The sequence below is a fragment of the Astatotilapia calliptera genome, chromosome 2, assembly GCF_900246225.1.
Source record: "Astatotilapia calliptera chromosome 2, fAstCal1.2, whole genome shotgun sequence".
NCBI classification, from domain to species: Eukaryota; Metazoa; Chordata; class Actinopteri; order Cichliformes; family Cichlidae; genus Astatotilapia; species Astatotilapia calliptera.
This window is the reverse complement of record NC_039303.1, coordinates 34799836-34823076: the sequence shown is the minus strand read 5'-3', so window position 1 is coordinate 34823076 and position 23241 is coordinate 34799836. Positions and strand designations below refer to the sequence as shown.

Sequence of the window (23241 nt, the reverse complement as noted above, 5' to 3'; positions counted from 1 at the left end):
GGAGTCGCCAGATGGAGCATCCCCGAGCACCTGGGCCCCATGGACTAAGGCCTGACCACCAGGCGCTTTCCATCAAGTTCTTGGCTCCAGGCCTATCTCGGGCAGGGTACACAGGTCCCTTGCTCTTCTTGCCTGTCATTGGTCCATTGAATCGCTCGTTGTCTGCCTCCTCACTCAGGACCAATTTACCTTGGGAGACCCTTCAAGGAGGCAAAGGGATCGCTGGGGCACACAAAGCGCTCCACCATGTCAAGGTGGTGATTCACAGAGGGGACAACAGCAACATGGCTTTCATTTTGTAAATTATCATCTCCATTGAAGTAACCAGTTCAATCGTTCGTTCCCTTTGGCTTATCCATATCTGCTCAGAGTAAATAAGATGATAAATCAGACTGCACTGCTACCAAATAAGAGAGTCCCATGGTTTCTCTGTCAGATCTGGTTGTCACTTGTTACACTTGGTTACAGAAAAAGCCAAAAAACAGGTGCTGCCCTAGTTCACTGTGGTTGAGCTAATAACTATTACGCTGGAAACCTGCAGGAGCCTGGATTCGATTCTTGGATCATTTCAAAGCTTTTTGATTTTCCCTTTTGCTGTCTGAAAATTATTTAAAAAAGCATCTTCACGTGTCCGTGAGTGTAATCATAACAGCTGCGTCCGTAATAATGTTTTGTTGTTTTCTTTACACAAATTTCATTATGCATGAGTGTTTTTATTTTTTCTTTACGTTAAACATGTGCTAAGAGCTCTTATTTTGTTATCTCTGCAGCACTGTAGTCACCCAAACGTCTGAATGTTTCTGACACTACTGTGTGTTAGTTTGCACTGTCCAAATCAGCTGTTGCTTGTTGTTTTCATCCCATTTGAGATCTTTTGCGAGATTGCTTGCCAACCTTTAACCGACTGACAGGAAACTAAAATAGGGCATCCTCTTATCATGTGGTCTCCCCCCCCCCTCCCTCCAAAATAACAAACTAAACTTGACTTGCATCGTACTTCCCTCTTTACATTTACTGCCAGCCATTTACTTCGCCTTGTCCTGCCAGCTCAGTGCGCACTCACAAGCGCACACATTTCTGAGTCACACAAGTTGTTTTTGTCTCAATGCTCCATTTCTATCCTGTCAGGATGTGTCTGGCCGTTTTTGTTTTAACTCACTTGTCCCATAAACCACTTTGTGAGTAAATATGTGAGTTTTTGGGCAATCTGATCAGCAGTTTGTGATTTTTTGATTTTTTATGGCCTCCTGTAGCTGCAGCTGCAAAGCTGTTACTGAGTTGCTAAATATGTCAGCTCTAGCTGCCTTTCACTTCCACACTAAAACTGAAGCTAAACGACAGACTGCAAAATCAAAACCTTTTATTTGTCCTCAACATCGTGAGCACACAAAGGAGCCTGACAACACAGATGTTAAGATACACAAGAGAAGTTTTTACAGCCAGTAAATTTAACTGCAACTTTTTGCAGAAGTTCAAAGACGGTGCAGGGGTAGTAATGTTGTATAAGTGGCTGCGGGATGTCACTGCAGCTGTGACACTGCAGCAAAAGATCATCAACATCTTTTGCTGATTAATATTCCTCCAGCCAGCTTTTACTTGACTTAACTTTTATCTTTAAAACTTTTTTTAAAGATGATGAGAAACAGGTGATTTTGCACCATTTGATATGTGGTAACAGTCAACAGTGTTGTAATGAAATACTCATTAAGGTTGCATGTATCATGTTCAGTTTTGAGCCACAGAGAGCAAATAGCATGCGCTTGTGAGCAATACTTGTAACAAAACCACGAGTCTCCGTGCAGTCACCAAAAACAGGGTTTGCCTCTTCAGTTTCAGCATGGCCACGTGACTTCCTGCTGGCTTCTGCAGTTCACTCGGCAGCAACACAGCACACAACAGGCTTCCTCAGTTTTTTAATCAGACTCGGGCTGTGACCGCGCAGTCACAGAAATCCTCAGGTGATTAAAGCGGGTCCAACTTTCCCACAGCTTTCTGTCCGGGGAGATCTGAGGATCACAGAGGGACAAGATGTTGAGGCGAAGGCCATCAAATGCCTCAGAGAAGGAGCAGGTGCAGAAGAAGAAGGTGAGTTTTTTTGGTTGCTGTAATTCTTTGTTTTGATGTGTCTGTGCAGCTACACTTAGAAATGCTTATATTAAACAGAAAGTCATAGTTTTTATATTTGTTACTTTTTGTAGACTTTTGTTGCCACACACACTTGTTTGCACTTCGACATCAGCTGTCTTCTTTGTGTGCACATCTTTTCAACACAGGATGTCAGCTTAAGTTAGTTCAGACCTTTGCGGTTAAGCTGAACGCACACGAACACAGACAACACTTGAGGTTCAGCAGCAGCTTTTTGCCTAAAGCAGAATATTTCCTACCTTTTCTAACTACCGTTTTGGCTGCAGCCTCGGTACATTTTTAGAAAAGTAAAGTTCCTCTATTCTGGCAGGGTGAATCATTGCTGCAGATGTAGTTTGAGTCAGAGAAGGCTTTGTGGCTTCTGCTGACTTTGTCTTCAGCTGCTATCAAGATAGTGAACCTCCTACACTTGACACCAGTGCTCTTATTTTCCATCCAGCTCTCCACCCGCGGTCGTTTTCACGCCATGTCATTACACAACTCGCTGCGTTTGTTCTTCTCATGTCACTGCTGCGGTTGTCGGCTTTAATAGAAGATTGATTTAGCTGAAAGGTCTGTGGCTGTTAAATAAAAACTGAGGATGGGAAAAGAAACATTTGCCACCAGAACTTGTCATATTAAATGTCACTGAGGCCCAAGACTGCTGAAGGTTAAGCTTTGGTGGTTAAACTTTACAAGGTAGACCGTAAGCCACCGGTGCTGGCTGGATGTCTGCAATGATTGGCTGGCAGCAGTTGCTAAAGCTTTGCCAGTTTCCTGTGGTTTGAGCAGAGAGAGAAGGATGAGCTGCGATAAGATGTTGCACGGCGGCGTGGTTAAATGGAAAATTAGACAAAAAGTTTCCACAACAGCTACAAGAAAGTCTAAATCTGGAAAATATGCAAAAAAATGAGTCAAATTTGTCTCTTTTGCTCAAAATTACTAGAGCTTTGCCTTTCTGGTGTTTGAACTAAAAAAGAATTAAAAAAACCAATGTTGTTGCGAGGATGAAATCATGTTCTTGTATATATTTTAGCTTTGGTGCTCCTGTCCTTCCCCCAAGGTCTTGTGTATGCCACTTTTGAAAACACGAGCTATTTATTGCAGAAACCCTAATGAATCTAGCCGCACATCATTTCCTTTGTGTTTCCTGCTAAACAGCTGCAATACCTTTGTAAAACCTTATCAGATGCAGCCACATCACCGTGCAGACGTTCAATTAGCCGTGACTTCAACTTCGATAACAGTGTGTGGAGAAACACTGGCACACATTACTTCTAAGAAACCCCTTCTGTTCACAAATTTGAGGAGATAAGATCGTACTGTGTGCACGACCGCAAGTTCAGCATTATCAGTTATTCCACAGAAAACCACTGAACAACTGTGTGATCCTCTTTGCTGTTCATGAGTTCATGATATTTAAGTGCAATGCACATTTTGTTTGCAGCTCACCCTGCAGAGGTCCAGCAGCTTCAAGGATTTCATGAAGCCCAAGCCTACCTCTCCTGTTGTGTCAGAGAAGGAGTTCAGCTTGGAGGAGAATGTAAGTTTCTTCCCTGGGATTTGCCCAAAACAAGCAAAATATACAAAACATCAGTTTATAAAAGTAAAAATACCTATTTTATCTCTTCTTTTAACTTCCTGAATAGCAGTTCCTCCAGATATTTTGTTACATTGTTCCTCGTCTCTCGTACTGTGGCCTTCTCTAAATAACGCATCCACCAGAGGTCAAGTGGAAGCTTTTTTTCAGTTATGACTGTTACAGAAGTGCCCAGTTGGTGCTTCCTGATTTACACGTGTGAACAAATGATAACACTTTTAAAATTAACAGAATATATTAATAATTTCCCAGCAACATTCAGGTTACTGAGTGGAAGTTAGAGAGAAATGATTACAGAGGAAGTAAGAATGAGAAGCATTGCACAGAGCCCCAGATGACAACAGCATGCAGACAGGATGTCCTCCGGTCTAGTCAAGCAGAGAGCCTCTCCGTCCGAAAATCATAAATGGTATTCCCCCGAAGAGTGTATCCATTTAAATTTGGCCTTATTATTTTTCATTTACGTCAACTCTGAGCTTAAAAATTTCTGCTGAGAATTCATCTGTTACACCCCTGTCAGCGGTCTCTGCAGACGTGGGTTTGCCATTGTCATTGTGGTTACTGAATGTTTACACTGCCGATACACGGCAGCGTTTCTTCATGATAGTGGTTCATTAAGAATAAGTGCACGACAAGCTTTGAGGGCTTCTCCAGGGCCAAATTATTTCATATTTGTACCAAAATTGGCTTCAAATCAAGACATTTCTCACTGAATATGAGGGAATGGAGCTAAATGGACAAACTTGTGGTTAGTTTGCAAATCTAGTATTGATTTTTAAATCAGGGAAGCCAAGCTTGACCCCCCAAAATTCTGTTAATATCAGCTGATTAAAGTGTTGTATAGGTTATGCCAAATACAAAGATAATTACCAATCAGCACATCACTAATAAATACACTAAAGTCTGCAAAAATATCAAAACATCATCAAATAAACAATAATACAAATAAATAAGACCGCATGATAAAACCCAGGAAACCTGCTCAACTACTACACGACTCAACTTTGAGCGTGGATCTAGAAACTTCTAAAAGCAGCTGGTTTACAGACCAGGTTAAGTAGGATGGCACAAAACCACTCGGGCTCATGAAAGCAAATAGTAAAATTTTAAACTGGATCCTGCAATGGACTAGGAGCCAGTGCAGGGAGGCCAGTACAGGTGTGATGTGATCGCACTGTTTCTTTCCTGAGAAACGACGAGCTTCTGTGTTTTGTACACCCTGCAGGTGATAAAGTAACGATTGGTGAAGAAATAGAAATAATTACAACAGTTTAATCAGGAGGTAATGTGGACAGATGGTAGACTTCATTGAAAAAAGCTTGTCTTAATACGACATGCTTCAAAACTACACCTGAGTAGCAGAACCAAAACAGAAACCTGTGGGTATTATTAGTAGAAGGTTATGGTGGTTGAACGTGACCACTAACCAGGTGGGTGCTGTTAGGAATTCTCTGCTGCTGCTCTTCATAACTCACCTGACAAATCTATTTTACCTACAGCAATTTAAGGATAAAACTGCATCTGTTGTCTTGATGTATTCTGTCTATTTGGCACTCTTTTTAATACTTAATGTTAAGTTTTTGGGCTACAGCTCTTGACTAATTCACAAGCGCCCACTGTTGCTTTTTAGGATCTGCATGATACTAATAATCACTGTGATTAAGCTATGTGCCCGTCTCTGCTGTTAACTACCTCAAAAGCCTGAAAACGACATTTTTAGATGTCAGTAATAAGCACGCAATTTCACACAGTTTGTCTGCAGATGGAGTCTGGTAACACTCTCTAAAACTGTGCTTTCAAGCACCACAGTAGAGCGCTTGTGTGTCTGTGTGTGCGTGTTCGTGCTACAGAGAGACAGAGAAATACTTTGTGGATGGCAGTAACATGTGCGCACGCAAACCCCATTACCACAAACGCTCTTCTTAGTCTGTGAGAAAATTTTTATGACCTGGCTTCCATGCCACCGAGGAAATCCATGTCAGTGGCTTAGATTTGAATTTTTTTTACTACTCTCAACCTTAATTCCAGTGACTTTAAATAACACTGAAAACTCATCTGGTGGTTTTCCCTTTTCTCCTTTTCTCCAGGTAGCAGATGGTGTGACTGCAGAGGAAGCAGTGAAAAGTGGCAGCAAACTGGGGAAGAAGTGGCGCAATGTCATTTCACGCACCATGACCCGCAAAACGTCCAAGATGGTGCAGAAGGCTTTAGCTGAAGAAGGGGTAAAGACTGTTTAAGTTTCACAAAGTAATCCAAAGGTTAACACGTGATGCATACCTAAAAAAAAAAAAAAAAGGAAAAAAAAAGTTCACACTACTACAAACTTGAATCTGTCTCCACCTTGTGGAGAAATCCATGTACTGCAGAGGGGTTTATTCTTTTACCTTGCACAAAAACTTGCATGCAACGTTTTCTAGATTTAACTAAAATACAGCATACTGCAGAATTTAATGTTACAGTTCAGCCAGTGCTGTGCACTCTTCTTGTAATCAAGTATTTTAGATTTGTGGGGATGCTGATGTTTGGGTAAAGAGCCTGAATAAACCCTCTTCCACTGCTTCTGCTTTTTCATGTCTATCTCCTACCAAAGTTTGGTATAATGCTCACTCAGTTCAGAGCTCTAAATTTAGCAGACTGCCACCAATCTGTCATTTAAAGGTTAATGTCTGTTAGCACAAAGACAAGCCAGACCGTGTTTTTAAAGAAGAATTCACTTTTCTGCAAATCAATGACAGATGCCCAAAAGTATTTTCCAAGGTAATGAAACAAGTTTGAGACAAAGATAATGAGACACTTCTTTGACTTTTTTATTATGTATGGGAGGTAAATGTGAACTGACCTCTGACTTGCACTGTTGTCCCCAGGGGGAGAGCGGTGAAGAGCTGTCTCCTGTCCCTTCCGACTGGCTTCCAGATCTGAGTGCAGGCCAGAGGACGTCGGTGTGCTCCACAGGCTCGGAGGACACCATGCCCAGCCCCATCAGCCGCCAGCTCTCTGGCAGTAAGTGTGAAAAAAAATCACTACTTCAGGCTGTGTGAGAGGAACAGGAGGTCCGACTACACAGATGTGACAGACTGCGTGTGGCCCAAGGATACACTGAATACTTTTTTAGGGTGATATTAATTTTCTTTTAACAGCAAGACAATAATTATAATGATAAACTAGATTCTTGACTATCGAATTCTTTAAAGGAAGGATTTTTACTCAAGTAAAAACAGGAAAGGCTCTCCTCCCCTAAAAGTGTATTTTAATTTTAGATTTAAAGGAGGTCACTGACTCAGTCGACCTGATTTCCTCGGTCAGATGCATAGAGAGTCTTCGGCATTATAGCTGTTAAAACAGTGTTAAAATGTTAGACCAGGCTTAACTTTGCTGTTGGAGGAAATTAACAGAGGTAGAAAAGTTTCCCAAACAGGTGCTACTCAATCCCAAAGCTAAACTAAATTGTGAGTGCCACCGCTTTTCTTAATTTACACAATTTAAGGGATTTCATAATTACTTAACAAGCAAATGATGCCTAGTTTGATCCCAAGAGGCGAACCCAATCCTTATGAGGTTGCGTTAGGAAGGGTATAAAAAATCTGCCAAATCAAACATGCGGAGCTACCCGCTGTGGCAAAACCACAGGGAGCGACTGAAAGTAGCAAGTTGATAATTTTACAGATGACTGAGAAGGGAAGTTTTCCCAGTAAAATGTTCTTGTAACTGTTCAAGTCTTCAAAAGGCCGTGTTTCCCACTGGAGGAAAAGTGCTTTGACTTAATTATCCAGCATTCATAGTTAATAAGTCCAACCTAATATTATATATTTATGTTACAAATGCTATTTAGAGGTCTGACATCTTTGTAAAATGCCATACTACTTTAATGAAAACCCCTTTTATATTGTATAAAGGCCCAGTGTCCCATCAGCATGATTCCTGGAGTCATACAGGGATGTTTACAGTGTGTTTAAACCTCTGGGGCAGAGGCGAAGGCCTCAGGATGAATCTGACCCAGCTTCTTATCTGTCCTCCTCAGACAGCGACAGACAGAGCCTGGACAGTGGATATAGCCAGAGGGACAGCATGCGACTGGAGGAGAACGGCATTGCTTACAACGGCCCGTTCTGCGGCCGCGCTGTGGTCCACACCGACTTCACCCCCAGCCCCTACGATGTGGATTCGCTAAAACTCCAAGTGAGTCTCGGAGGGGGGAGTCTTCCTCACTGGCTGCGATTTGGCCTCGTTTGCTGTCTCACTGAGGCGTCCTCCAGGGAGCTTGTTAGCTGTGTAAAAGAAGACCGGTCATTTTGATTATCATCCGTGAAGGAAGAGTTTAATCTACAAGACCCTCCATTACTGGTTACCCCCTTTGATAAAATATCATTTCAGTGCAGTTTATACAATGATGTGTGATCAGAAAAGTCTGCTTGACGGGGTTCTTAAAATATTTATAAACTCATATTTTCAAAGCTTTTACACTGGTGATCATTATCTTAAATCACTGGATAGATTTTTGATCAGATATTGAGCGAAACTTTGAGATGATCGTAGACTTTAATTTAAACTCATAATTCTGTCTTTTGTGAGTTTCTTTTATCTCCTGTCAGGCTGCCAGTATTAATGCTCTCTCTTTTCATAGAAAGGGGACATCATCCACATCATCGAGAAGCCCCCCGTGGGCACCTGGACCGGGAAGCTCAACAACAAGGTGGGCTCCTTTAAGTTCATTTATGTGAACCTCCTGCCCGACGAAAGCCCCCCGACCAGGAGGAAACGCTGCAGCAGAAAAGCCAACCGAGCCAAATCCAAACCCAAATCCCTGGAGGAAGTCCTGGACAGCATCGGCCTGATGGTGAGGGAAACTGCAGAGCAACTGTTGCGATGGTCACCTCTGTCTGATCGCAGAGATGTAAACCTTATTCTCTCTCATGTTGCAGGAGCTGAGTTCTTTGCTGTCCATGCATGGTTTCCAGACTCTGGAGGACTTTGCAGGGCTGAAGGAGTCTCACCTGAATGAGCTGAACATCACAGACCCAGAGCAGCGCTCCAAGATCCTGAACGCCACTGAGCTGTTGAGAGACTGTAAGTTTATACACTGTGATGCTGCAAAGCTCATAATATCTAATCAAAGGATGCTGATTTCAGGAGCACTTTGTCATTTTTTTATGCTTCAACTACACAATCAGGTGCACTTCATGGCTCACGTTGTGTTATCAGTGCTTCGTCTTAATATCTTGGCTCATCTTTGCTGCAGAAGGACAGTTTGTGAATTTAAACTTTCTTTAAAATTCACTCAAAACCATTTCATATGAATCAGTATCTACTTCCCCAAAACCGCAATAACCTTTATTTGTATTATTTTGACCACAGTGATGACTGTCCATGATTCCTTACTATTAGAGTCGTTGCTCATTGAAACCACTGAAAGTAATTTAACCTGCAGCATATTAATTTATTTTCATACATACTACAATAACTTTGGTGAGATGTGAACGGATGGAAGTGATTATCTGTGCTGAGAAACCTGCAAGTGTTTCTTGAATCTGCAGCTGTTTGAGCATTAAATACTAGTAGTTTTGTCTCTTTTTTTAGCCATCTGACCCACAGATTTACTGTTTTGGTTCACTCTCTGCTGTCCCACCGTATTTATGCACTAACACAGCAGCAAATAACAGTCAGCTGCCTGCATGTAGTGGATTTCCCTCAGGAGGTTTGAGAGAACATAAACAACGCTGAACAGGAGTGAGCTAGGGTTTAGATTCACCAGGTGGACACAAAGTGACTCCGGATGAATGATTGTGTTGTTCCTTTACTGCTGGATGCTGAGCGAGATGAAAGGACCTGTCAGAGTTCAGGAAGAATAAAAAGGATTGGCGTAAACCTCTATATATTAAACTGTGATTGTTTTTGTGCTTGTGTAGCTGAAGAAGAGTCAGAGCCAGAAGAGGAGGAGGGGGAGAAGGAGAAGGAGGAAACATCTGGGGAGGACGCCAAGGAGCCGCGGGATTCGGGTTGTTTTGAGAGCTCAGAGAATCTTGAGAGTGTACGCGAGGAGCCAAAGATGGAGGAAGAGGTAGAGAACCATGAGCCGGAGTCCGAGCAGCCACAAGAGAGCCAGACGGAGCAGCTGGAGAATGTGCAGGAGCAGCTGGAGGGGCTGACAGTGGACGAAGGATCCTGAGACGTGATGGACAACTTGTCAAACTTCTCTTACTCCTGGTCCTCTGGGTTTCTGTGGATGCAGATTTAATCCCACTGAAATATCTCTTCATGGTAGAAGAGCAGACTGTATGAACACAATAGTCACATAGCCATGGACTGTTGAGCAAGTGGCACAGTTTTGGTTGTTTCATCTGTCCTAGCTGGACACATTATTTTAAATGAATGTTTTTTTGTATTGTGTTGTTTGATTTATAAAGTTGTTTGTCATCATTTATCATAATGTATCTGAGCGTAATGGTACATATTAAAACCATTTTCATGGGACGTAGTCTCTGAGACTACGTCTAAGAATGTAAAATACTTAAATGTAACTTGAATACAACTGCTGAAAGTTATAATGTATATTACAGCAGTTTTTTCATGCTATTAGGATGCAGTGTTGTAAATATAAAAAAATTAAAGAAAATTTGTCATCAAGATGTGGATTCTGTAAGCTGTTAATTGCTACTGTTTCACATTTGTTTTCAATAGCTGTCTGTGAGTCTGTCAGCGCACACACTGTATCCAGAGGCTTTTGCAAAGTTATCATCATTTCATCATTTGTGAAGCAAATAGTTTCGCTTGCCATGTTTCAATTTAATTTTCAATTTTAATGTTTACTTTCTTTTTTTAAAACATTTGGTTTTACTTTTAGTTATCCGATTAGTTTGTATTAGTTTTATTGTAATAGGCACTCACATAAAAGTACAAGTTTCAGGTTGGACTCTCTTTTGCTTTCAGAGCTGCTTTCATTCTTGAAGCCACAGATTCAGCAAAGTGTTGGAAACATTCGTCACAGGTTTTGATGCGTACTGACACGATAGCACCAGAGAGTTGCTGCAGATTTCCTGGCTGCACATCCATGATGCGAATCTCTTGTTCCGCTACATCCCAAAGGTATTGTGTTGGATTGTGATCTTGTGACATCACCACCAGCAGCCTGAACCGTTGATGCGTGGCAGGATGGATGCATGCCTTCATGCTGTTCATGCGAAATGCTGATGCTGTCATCCAAACATTGCAGGAGAAATTGAAACTCGTCACCCAGGCAACATCTTGAGCCCATATGAATTGTAGTCTGATAAGAGTTACACCTGGTGTGGTCTTCTGCTGCTGGATCTCCTTCAACATGCTCACATTTTGGTTGAAACAACTGGTTGCAACTGATTATAGTTTTCTATCAACTATAAGCAGCGTGGCCAATCTTCTCTGGCATCAACAAACCCTTTTTAAGCTCAGAAAACTGACGCTTGTCTTTTTTCAGACCATTCTCTGTGAATCCTGGAGATGATTCTGAAATACTCGGACCAGCCTGACTGCTGCCAACAACCATGCAGCATTCAAAGTCACTCAAATCACCTCTCTTCCTGATTCTGATGCAGCTTTTGAACTTATTTTCATGTGATTGAAACAGGTGTGCCTAATAATGTTGCTGGTGAGTCTATCTGAGTTATAGATGGTAGTATAATAGTATCCTGCAATATAGATTAGTATATAGATGGTATTTGTTTAATAAGTTGGACGATGGAGCAGCTACACTACTGATGCCTTTTATTTGTATTTCATTTATTCAAATTTATTTTCTCACCTTCAGTTTTACTTTTAGCTTAGGTTGAATTAACTGTGATAACCTTGATGCCCCCCCGTGCGGTTGTCATGACTTCCACAGCGGATATCTCCGTGACTCCAGCAGCTTCCAGATGTGGAAATAAACTGAGCGTGGGTTATCAACTTCCTCAGAGGTTTTATCTGTGCTGACAGAAGGTAGGATGTAGATGTTTGGACTTCAGGGCCATACTGCGAGGTGACGGTGAGGTCGGTTTCTTTTTTTAGCGCTCAGAACAGTTTTCGGATTTAAGCTTAGAGTTAAAATAAATCCACAATTCGCAGCAAACCCTGCCATTAGAACATGAGAGCCATGGCTTCTCTTTAGATGAGCGATTTGCCTGATCAGCAAATCATTTCTTGTGAATCACTGAATCTAAAAAATGCAAAGTGGAGACAATAATCCACCAAAACAGTGACGGCAAAGAGATGGTATGCAGTTGTTCAAAAAGGGCTGTTTTTGTAGAATATTTGTCCGTTTAATGAAAGTCTGCACAATTTCACCTCCCTGCAATGAATATTTTTTGTGTTACACACCTTAAATTATGTAGAGGAAGGCTGAAGATTTGCATCTCTTGATTTTAGCCGTCATAGCTACTAAGTACATGGGATAGTCACATGAAATTCTATGGCTGCTAAAATATATTTAGCAAGTAAATTTCAGTCACACTCAAAATGACACAGCAAGAGTTTTTTCATTATTAGGACTATATCAGTTTTTCAGCAGTAAAACACGCCAAATTTAATGTTTATAATGTAATAGAGACACTTGTTTCTGTTTCTGCCCTCAATGTTTTATCCGTTTCGTGATAATTCAGTGAAAAAATATCTCAAAAAGTGTGATTTGGGTAAATCTTAAAGGATCATATCTGCCTGTGGGATAAACACGATTTATTTTTCCCACATTTTGGTCTTCTAGCTGTGAGTCCTTGTGTGAAAACCATTTTCTCGTATGTTTTATACATAGCATATACATCTGTGGGAGTTTACACCCACGCTGGCAGCTCTGTGCGGCTGCTCAGCTGAGGAAAAGGACAAAGTTTAATCTAGTCATGCTGTAGTTTGGTGTGCAGCACATCTGCTATTTGATCTTTATATGAAAAGTGAAACACTAGTTCTAAATGATGAGGACACAATTTAAACTGTGTATGAAGCAACAGATATTACCACACTGCATGTGAATAAGAAACTACAACATCTAAATATCTGTGTAGGTTCTCAGGCTGTCCAAATGGAAACGTGCACAGATGTATCTGTGGGACCATAAATTATGCTTGAGGACACAAAAAACATGAATAGCTTTTGCTCACATTTGTTATGTGTAATTATTTATTTACTCATTTATTACTTGTTATTTTCTAACTTGTGCCTGATTCTGATTGGCTGTTGTGTTTGTGCTCGTCCAGACTGATTTGTTCAGTTTAATTCAGGTTTATTTATATAGTGCCAAATCACAAAGGTTGCTTCAAAGTACTTTATATTACTAGCTAAATGCCCTACAGTAATTTGAGCAAAGCTCGGGCAATCTGACGACTCCCTATGAGCAAGCATTTTGTGATGGTGGGAAGTAAAAACTCCCTTGTAAGAGGAACAAACCTCCAGCAGAACCAGGCTCAGGAAGGGATGGTCATCGGTTGTGACCAGTTTGGGGAAAGAGAAGAGAAAAGCACACAGGAAGATGGGACAAAACACCTACTGTTGCAGAAAGAAGACAGCATTTAACTATGTCATTAAATTTAAAATCAAATTAAATAAAAACCAATAACTGTGACACACTGCAGTGGCAGATAAACAGATGGGAAGTGAAAAGTGGTGAGTGGAGTCAGGGAGTCACATGAAGAGTCTATAGCATAACTAAGTGATGTTCAGGGTCACTTGATCCAGCCCTGACTGTTAGCCTCAAAGAGAAAAGTTTGTGTTTAACCTTTAAAGCGGAAACATGTCTGTCTCATGTCTGTTTGTTCAAAATCCAAACTGAGAGCTGGTTCCACAGTAGAGGGGCTGATAGCTGAAGCCTCTGACTCCTATTCTACTTTTACAAACTCTGGGAGACGTAAGTAAAGTAAGCATATTGGGATAAAGTACTTCATAAACAGTAAGCGTGGCGTAAATTCCAGATCATAAAAATGAAGCCACAAAGAGATGCAATAATCGCGCATTTTATCGGACAGGTCACTAGATGGCGATATCTTTGGTTCAGCTCTATAAATGATAACTTTCTGATTTGACCCCAACAACGTCAGCTAACAACTTCAATTAGAAGTCATTAGCCAATGAGTGGGAACAATGAGCAAGCTCTGGCCGGTCCTCCTCGTCACATCCTGTTTTTTTGAAACCAAGATGGCAAAGATGGAAACGCTGCTCTTGACTTTTCCAAACTGGCCTACTTTCATTTTTTATTATACCATCTGTGACTGCCAACAGCTTGCAGATTGCACTCTTCAATTCAATTCAGTTCAATTCAATTTTATTTATATAGCGCCAAATCACAACAAAAGTCGCCTCAAGGTGCTTCATAGGTACAGAGAAAAACCCAACAATCATATGACCCCCTATGAGCAAGCACTTTGGCGACAGTGGGAAGGAAAAACTCCCTTTTAACAGGAAGAAACCTCCGGCAGAACCAGGCTCAGGGAGGGGCGGGTCCATCTGCTGTGATTGGTTAGAGTGAGAGAAGGAAGACAGGATAAAAGACATGCTGTGGACAAACGGTGCAACAATAACATTGACAGCAAGCTAAAATTTTGAATCATCTCAAAATGTATTAGTTAATAGTGAATTTTTTTTTTTTTACATAAACTGAAATTATGACTTATGATGCCAATTTATTTATTTCAGTGATATAAACAAGCTTCCATGAAAGGGTGTTTTTCCCCATCTGTTCTCTTTTTTTGTGTTAACCGTTCTCTTCCATGATTCAGCGGTTTGTGATTACAAACAAATCTCCCGCTGAATGCTTTTTAAATAAGAACAACTGAGCAGCCTCCCACTGACAGAAGAAAACGTTAACAAAGTTATAATAAGACAACATGTTTTGTTTTTTTATTTACCAGACACAATGATCATGTAAAAAGAAGTGAATAAATTGAATGAAATACATATATCACAGTGTTGATAACAAACAAAGTGGACATAAATAAGTGTTCCATCAACGGTATAGTACTGTATCTGTATACATAATGCAATGTAATAATCAGATCAGAGCATTCACGTCTGATCCCGCTTTGAAAACAGGAATAAATACAAGAGCTCGGCCTCTCTGTGGTCTGCAGACTTTCAGCTAAACCTTAAATTTCATCCTCCCTTTGAACATCACGAGCTTCCCTTTTTTTCCCCCCTTCTCAAAAATCAAACATCATACATTCTTGCTTCTCGGTGACAATTAAATACACCAAACTATCTTTAAATACTTTCCACAAGAAAGCCCACTAAGTTCAGCTTTAGTTGAAAACAAAGAAAAAAAGGTCTCGGTTTACTGTAAATTTTAGCATTTCTCTGAGTTTTCCAAACAAATACTCAGTAATTACACTTCTTTACACAACTACACACTTCACAGCATCCTCCAACAGAGACGTGTCAGGGATTACCTGAGAGCAGGTAGAAAGAATTCCTCAAGAGCTGAAACAGTTAGAGAATGAACGAGTTAATGAACCGACAAAATATTGGTTGAAAAAGTTTTAATGCTTTTACCCCATCAAGTTTTTAAAGCTGTAAAGTCTGACAGTTAAATAAAAATGATGGCATGCCCCGTCCTCAATTCACCCTAAACTTTATTCTCTACCCTTGATTTTAGAGTCTGATACGGTGCTAAAACTTCTACACAAGTGTATTTCACAAACACAAACTCTGTCTTGCATACGGCACAATCACTAACTCTCACTATCAGCTAACATCAATTAATACAAAGGATCTGCTTGACTCCTTCTCTGATTGGTCTCTGCACAGATGCTGTACCCTCAGGCGATCGTTGTGACCAAAGCAAAATAAAAGACACGTAGGGGGGTGAGGATAAAAGTTTGTTTTTTAAAAAAAAATTCTCTGCGATAATGAGCCTGACACAGCTGGTTGCAGCGAAAGCTGCACCGGTCGTGGGCGTACTGTACAAAAAAAACTGTGCAAGTAAAAGGAGGAGAGGAGTAAGATATGAGACTTTTCTACAGAGGCAGAACACGGCAGGAAGAGAGAGGACTGGGAGGAAGATCAGGAGGAGCTCAAAGGCTGAATAATTAACTCTGGCTACACACTTCGTTCTTTCATCCTCACCCAGCAGCTGAGTTTTCAGCACATCTATCGCTGCTGAAGCAACCTGCAGTTAAAAGATGGCTTTGCTTAGTTGTTTATTTCTCACAAGCTCTTTTTCAGTGACCTGCGATATTTTAAAACGCAGCAACATAAACTCACCACAGGGCTCTGTGATCCTTTCAGCTAAATAGTGATTATTCCTTCTCAGATTTGGAAAATTCACAGTTTGTCAACAACATAAAAATTGTAGTGTTAAGTAGAAGATTCATGCTTTTTCCTTTATATCACCTCCACAGGTTAGCACTGGATTAATGATTTGAAGGGCTCCTCTGTTGGTGAACCTCAGCTGCTACAGATGGATGCAACCGTTACATTAAGGCACTGGTACTACGAGTGTCTCTACGCTCATCAGGCCTTTTCTCACATATGAGACTTTAAATGTGCGTGACTCAGTGTCATCCGTTTCAGAGCGCCGATGGCACACTACATCCTTGATTAGATAAAAAAGAAAATAACGTAAAAAATGAAAGGACAGGCGTTGGTCTGGATGAGATCACTTTGTTAAGAAAAGATGCACATCAGTGACACCAGTACTTGAATGCAGCAGTATCAGAGTACAAGGTAGACTTTGCCTGGAAGGAGCCTTAAATGAATTTCTCAGCTAAGGATTCACACGTTCTCCTGCTGCCTGGACATCAGGAGCTCCGACTGAAAGGTGAAACCCTTTATCACCACACTCTTCTCAAAGCTGCTTCTCCAGCCTTCTTGTGGTTTGCATAGGGCGTGTAATATATGCACAACATAAACCGACTGTATGTATGAAGTTGTACACATGTCCAGAAGTGATAGCTTCTGTTTTTGCCAGAGACTTGCAAGGATATTTGAACTGGCCTCTTATAATAAATGTCATTACGCTATTTTAAATATAAACATACTTGAGTACTGACAGTCAGAGGAAGCCCACGGGCGAACTGAGGGGCTGTCGAGAGCTTGGGGAGTGTCTTTTCTGCGGCACCCCAGCAGCTTTTTCCCCCCTATGCGTTTTTTTTTTCCATGCAGTGTTCAGGAGACGGGAAGCTGCTGACTTTCCATTTAATTACTTCTCCTGCAGGAGTGAATGTCAATCAAACTCCTCTGCAGCTACCAGTGAGAAAAAGCAGGGAAGAGGAGGAGCTGCAGCAAAATCTCCGCTCTTCTGAGGGATTGATGGGCAGGAGTCGGAGAATAACTGAGTCCTCCTCACAGTAGTCAGACATTGATTATTAATGCTTCAGTTCCTGACCAGGCAGGATGCTGGAGGAGCAGCCCCGATGAGAGCCGCCCTCTAATGCAGCTAATGGGCCCTTTCCTTGGCGATGGAAGTCTCTGCATCAGTCTCGGGTGAAGCCAGGGGTGGGACTTTCGTAGCTGCAGGGTGCTCCTCTTTCGGGGAGGCGTTCTTCTCCGCAGAGGCAGCAATGCTCGGCTTGGCATCATCAGGTGTGTGCTCGTTGGGGATGAGCGGAGCTGTGGTTTTCTGTAGGGAGAGGACAATGAACATGGTCACTGAAACTGTGGGGTTTATAGCAGTGCCAATATTGTTGCAATCAGTGGTATTATCAATGCTGTAATATTATTTTGAGTTAGAATAAAGTGAGACTTGCACTTGACTTGGGTGTGCAAAAGCCTGACTGCCACCGGTTTGACAGCAACCCCCCCAAAGAAACAAAAAAAAAACAAAAAACCCAAACACGCCACTGCTATTAAAAGGAGCTGTTAGACTTGGGCGGCACACGGTTTTGATAGATTGAGCAATTTCGTACCAGCTATTAACTGGAATTGATGTGCAATTCTCTTCCCTAGAGGACAGCAAGCTGAAAAGATGCAGTAACGACAAACTGATCTGAATCAGATGATTAACAGGAAGAAGAACATAAAACAGGCGAATCTTTCTTTTGTTCCAGACTGGGTGGAGACAACACAGTCGCTCCTTTTATATTAGAAATTCATATACTATTATCACATTTACATTTTCTATATTAGGAAGAGATAGAGAGCTGCTAAATTAAAAAACAAAAAGATAAAACTCTGAACTCATGGTTTGGACCCCACCCAACTCTGAATGCCGCCTTCATTTTGATCTGAGCTGCACACCTGCAGGTTTTGCGCCTGCATCTTGCTCAACTGTGATGCTGTGACATAAAAACACCCGCTAAAGCACTCAGAAGCCTTTGTGGTAAGACCGAGTACAACAGAGGTCGTTATTGCCATCACAACAGATTGTAATGAAGCAATAGCAGCGATACACTGAGTCATTCCATCAAAACATTGTCGGCTGACGCTCATTTCCAGTGGAAAAACGGCTAAAATCACCACTTATAGTTCAGCTCAGTGACGACAGAGTACTAAAAGGTCACGCGTTACTGATATTGTACTGACTTCCTTTGGCTCAGCTTTTAATTTTTTAAAGACTGAAGTCAAATTCAAAGTTGAAAGTTGTGTTGTTTTATTTTATTGGTACTACAGTAACAGCTTATTCTGGGCTTTGATGAACAAACGTGTGCCTCATCACATTTTCCGAACCCAGTTAAAATCAGTCAGATAATAAAATAAATGTAGAAATATCAATGTAAAACAATAAAACCTGAAAAAGCTCACAGAGAAGACACCTACCCAATGCCGTGAAGTGCTTGAGTACTGCTGGATCGTTTATTGGTTTACTTCAAGTGCAAGCTGTGGATTTCCTCTTTAGTACCATTTTTAAAACTATATAATTTATAAAAATCTCTTTGTGATTCTTCTTCCTTTGCTGGAACTAATTCCTTTATCAAAAACAATAACTTCAACAATCTTAACTTTGATTTTTGGTGTAATTTTGAATCCAACCCTCAAAGGGCTTGGTGATTTGGGTTTTCACTGACCGCTGTCTCATCATTTTGTATGCCAGTAAAGATTTTTCAACTTGAGTACTTCATCTAGATCTTTTTGAACACCATGTATTTGTTTTGATGTCCATTTTGAGATCTCAGAACACATTTATTATATAGTATACATGATTTCATATGCAGCAAAACACACTAATCATCCAAGTGCATATTCAATTCAGGGTCACAGGGAGGCTGGAGCCCATCTCATCTGTCACAGGACAACCTGGACAGGCTGCCAATCCACCACAGGGCTAGCACGGTGATGCAGACAACCAAATCATGTGTTTGGACTGTGCAAGAAAGCAGGAATGCCTGGAGAGAACCCATATAGGCACAGAAAAGATCCCAACACACCATTTAAAAGTAAGTGCACTTCCAAAAATGCAATTATTGTTTGCAGCACAACTAGAAAAGTATTAAACCACCATGGATGGACACAGCGACAGTTACAGGATTTTTCACTTGGGCAACTTTAACATTTCCAAGACTTAAATGCCTGCTCTGTATAGTGTTAGTTTAAGCAGGTGTACAGGACGCCGGTTTAGCCAACTGGATAGAGCAGGCGACCCATACGCCATAAGGTAAAAGCACCTCGAGGCCATTTGTTGTGCACCTTTCCCTGGTCTTTCCCATTTTCTCTCCACTGTCCTACATTATCAAAAAAAGCCTAAAAAGCCCACAAAATATATCTAAAAGTAAAAAGCAGATCTTGAAGTCAAGCTCAGCCTCAATCCCAGCTGATCACGTGATCTCAGTGAAAGCACATGTTAGCTAATAGTTCAGCTGATACCCGTCCACACATACAAACAACAAATCTTACACAGGCTGCGCTGTTTAAGTGGCTTTCACCGGTCCTCAGCTGCTGTGCATCTGCAAGCCACTTTGTGACCCACTTGCACTTCATCTCCCCCTTTCATGCTGTATTTGGCTTAACCAGAACCAGTGTTCTATTCTGTGCAGGTCTTGCTGCTCCATTTTTGTACATAAAAGGGCGAGGAGGTCCCAGAACAGAGCTATAATACCCAATATAAATTACTGCAGATGGAAATAATCCTGACTAGTGGTCCTGTTCGCATTTAAAGCAGTGGAACAAACACAAGTGAATGCAAAACGCCAGCATCTGTATGCTAAGAAGAGGCACAAAATGGCCCTTCTCTGACACTGACACACACACACACTTCCTTTCTTCTCTCAATTCTAAGTGGTTTCAACTGTTTTATGTCTGCTCTATATTCATTATTCTGTGCTTTGCAGCCTCCATCCACTCACGAATCGGTGTGTCTGAATGAGGAGACTACAATGAGAAAGAGTGCATGTGGGTGTGTTTGTGGGCACTCACCGTAGTTTGTGGCACGGGGTTGCTGGAGGAAATGAGTGTATCCTCCTGCAGTAGTCCTCTTCTGTCCAAGACGCTGTAGGGTGAGACGAAGCAATCATTCTGCTCATTAGTCACCAAAACAAAGCAATGCCACCAAGCTCAGACAACAGTGCGGGAAACAGTCTTGCACTGACAAAATGACCAAAAAAACCCCAAAAACTGTGAGCCTAAGATACAATAAGCAGTTACCTCGGGTATGTCGGGCCACACAGCACCTCACAGCAGTTTTTGATGATGTTCTTGTGGCTGTAAGGGTTCTGGCCTCTGTTCTTTCCCGACCAGGATCCTTTAATCTATGCAAAACAAAATTCACCACAACATAAATCAGTGAAGAAGCAAACCCTACCAAACTATCAATCGTCCGCAGTAGCACTCACTTTTCTTTCATGAAGATTTTCCCTGTGCTTATACCTTATTCAAAAGCATACTTCCATTTATAGAAGTTATCCCCACAGTGTTGGGTTTGACCCACTAAAATCTAGCTTGTCAGGAGTTAATGAATACTGATTTACTGGGAAATCTATGTGCTGATGGGTACAAACAGGCAGGGCAATGGAAGATTAGAACCACTTTATTCATTCATTAAAAATCTGAGTTCATACTAAGGTTTTCTTCTGCAATAAAACCACTACACAGCAGCTTTTTTGGGGCTTAAGGGGTTAAACGATTATTTTACTTATGCATATATGCTATGCTATGCATATATAGCTGGTTTTTTTTAATACAAATACAAATCTGTGCATCATTTTATTGACACCGCCTATAATTTTTTAGGATCTTTAGGAATATTTCCTGCAAAGACAGATTTTAAAACAAATTTCTTTTAAATACCTGAAAGAAGAAATCAAGGACACTGCTTTCATATATAAGAGAAACCTGGACCTTAATCATGCACAAGTTTATAGTCTATTTAGCTCCAAAATTAACATAATTTTCCATTAAATAAGACCTGAAACAAGCTATTAGATACTTTTAATACAGCTCATTTTTGGAACCAGAGGAATCACCCCCCTGCTGCATTTACTAACAAAAAGTGCAATGAGTGCAGATTTTTTTTAAAAATTCTCGTGTGAATAAATCTGGCACAGTTACACAACATCATAAAATAAAATACACAAAACAGAAAACAAATATTTCCATTATAATCCAATGACCTTCAATGTGGACAACAATTATTTGCAGATTTTGCATTAGAGCCACATTAGATTTGATTTTTTTAAAAACAGGAAACGTAGATAAAACAGACTCTGAATGCATCTGTGAGTGCATCTGTAATAGTTGTAAAGGCTCGTCTCTTTGTTCGCAGCAGAGCATGCACTCCCTGACCCTCCAGCAGGACGGACAAAAAGCTTTATTTTAGGCGTCATAGATGTAGGTCAGGAGCCTGCACACAAGGCGCCTCACACATGCCTCCGTGTGTCTGCATGTGTGACACACTTCATCGAGCATGCGTCGTCCTACGGGGAGACCAGAGCAACCATAACACTCAAGGTGCCTTCCTTCCCCTGTTCGCCTTCTCCTCCCTCTCTCCTCTCACTCCCCCTCCTCGTCTCTGCCACAGCAGTGTTTCTGGCGCCGTGCCCGGCCCCTGCAGGTATCGATGCATCTATTATTAGCCCAATCACAGATATTGAAACAGCTGGGCTGACAGCTATTGTTTCAACTCCTGAAGCAACGTTACACGTTTTAGGTGCACATTCCACTGCTTTATCACAGATTAAATGGGGAAAAAATGAGGCCAGCCATCCCACAGGAAAGAAGAAGGGGAATTATAAATTAATCATTACAACAAAGTATGAGTGCACTCTCTTGCTTTCAGCCATCTAGAACCTCCCACCACATCGCTGCTGCTGCTTCTCATCAGAGCCTGTGCAGTTAGATCTGGGCTAACAAAGCCTCCATTAAAGAACACGTGCTGTTTAATGTCAGTATATTTGCACAGACGCAACGCAAATTACTCCCTTTGTGAATTCATCCACCTGCATGTCCGCCGCTCATCATCTGCTTCGCATCAGCCTGACTCTGTGTTTCTGTGTGCAGTGACTAAATAACGACTCAGTGCTAATGTGGCCAACCAATCAATACTTTTTTCCTCCTCATTCAGCCGGAGAAGCTTTTTCTAAATGTAGTTGGCAAGCTGGGAGAAAGAGACCGGCGCGTCTGTTTTCGACTTATTTCAGCTTCATTTTGTCAGTGCTTTTATTAAGTACAGAAGCTTTTTGTGCATATTTTTAGATCATTACGCTCCATCAGCCTGCTGGTTGGCTGAGAGGAGTCCAACTGCAAACAATTTGTCGCATGGCTGAGAGTCTGAGCAGAATAAGCTGCTCCTGCTGGTGGTTTTCTGTCTCAGTCTTCCTGATTTAGATAAAAAATAAAGCATTAACCTTTACAGAAAAATAACAAACAAGCTGGTGAATTCTGTGTGTACAATCTCTTAAATGAGAGTGAGTTAATATCTCATTTTTTTTATGTCTCTGTTTTCTTCCTGTTGGTCGTCAGACACTTTATTTGCTTTTCTTTTGTTTACAATATACCAACCTTGTTTTAACGAGCTACAGTTTACCAGCCCTCTGTCCTTCAGCGCTGAACGAGGAGGAGCTGTTGTCAAGGTAACAGCTCTCTGGTCTTAGAAATTGTAGTGTTGGACCACGGTGATGCATGTTTATCTTTACAGCCACAGGAAGCCAATCTGCCCGATCACAATGTTGCTAAAACTGTGATTTATCCTAATTATGTATCCACCTGACCATTACCTTCAAGATATAAACCAAGACCTCACCAGAAAACACATCTAACCCATCACTCTTAAAAATCCGAGCATTACTGTAATATGTGCGTTTATCTTCATCTCTATTATTGGTCAGTGGGGTTGGACTTTGTTCAACCCCGAAGCATTTGAGTCCTCCTAATGGGGCATTAAAGAACTGAGAATAAACGCCTCTCCATATTCCCCTCGAGGGTTTCTGGCAGGTAACAAACAGCTTTAGCTGTATTATCGCCTTCCTCTGAGCTGAAATAGTCGTACACGTTCCTCCAAAAATGAGAAGGCTGCAAAGAAACACAGAGACGAGTAAATGTGTCTCTGTGTTAATCCAGATGCAGCTTGACCAGATGTGTTAAGCCACATGTGGATTTAATGAAATGTAAACGTAAACTAGTCTGAGCAGCGGTTCACTTGGACTAAAGTCTATGAAACCCAC

At 41.3% G+C, this 23241-nt stretch overlaps 2 protein-coding genes across 3 annotated transcripts in view; one reads left to right on the top strand and one right to left on the bottom strand.

Annotated features, from left to right (window-relative positions):
• The first annotated feature begins 1885 nt into the window (after positions 1–1885).
• sash3 (SAM and SH3 domain containing 3) lies at positions 1886–10345 on the top strand. The gene is made up of 8 exons (XM_026145683.1): positions 1886–2085; positions 3572–3667; positions 5812–5946; positions 6589–6724; positions 7743–7900; positions 8346–8558; positions 8644–8788; positions 9628–10345. Exons 1-8 carry the CDS (start codon positions 2029–2031, stop codon positions 9885–9887), a joined length of 1200 nt encoding a protein of 399 aa, XP_026001468.1. The 5' UTR covers positions 1886–2028; the 3' UTR covers positions 9888–10345.
• A 4181-nt stretch (positions 10346–14526) lies between these two features.
• zdhhc9 (zDHHC palmitoyltransferase 9) overlaps positions 14527–23241 on the bottom strand; it is a 31991-nt gene continuing 23276 nt past the window's right edge. For both annotated transcript variants that reach the window (XM_026145672.1, XM_026145665.1), the window contains exons 7-9: positions 20228–20331; positions 20000–20072; positions 14527–17270 (exon numbers count right to left, since the gene is read on the bottom strand). In XM_026145672.1, coding sequence (XP_026001457.1) covers positions 17088–17270; positions 20000–20072; positions 20228–20331 — 360 coding nt within the window. In that variant the 3' untranslated portion in view covers positions 14527–17087. The remainder of the gene's footprint in view (positions 17271–19999; positions 20073–20227; positions 20332–23241) is intronic.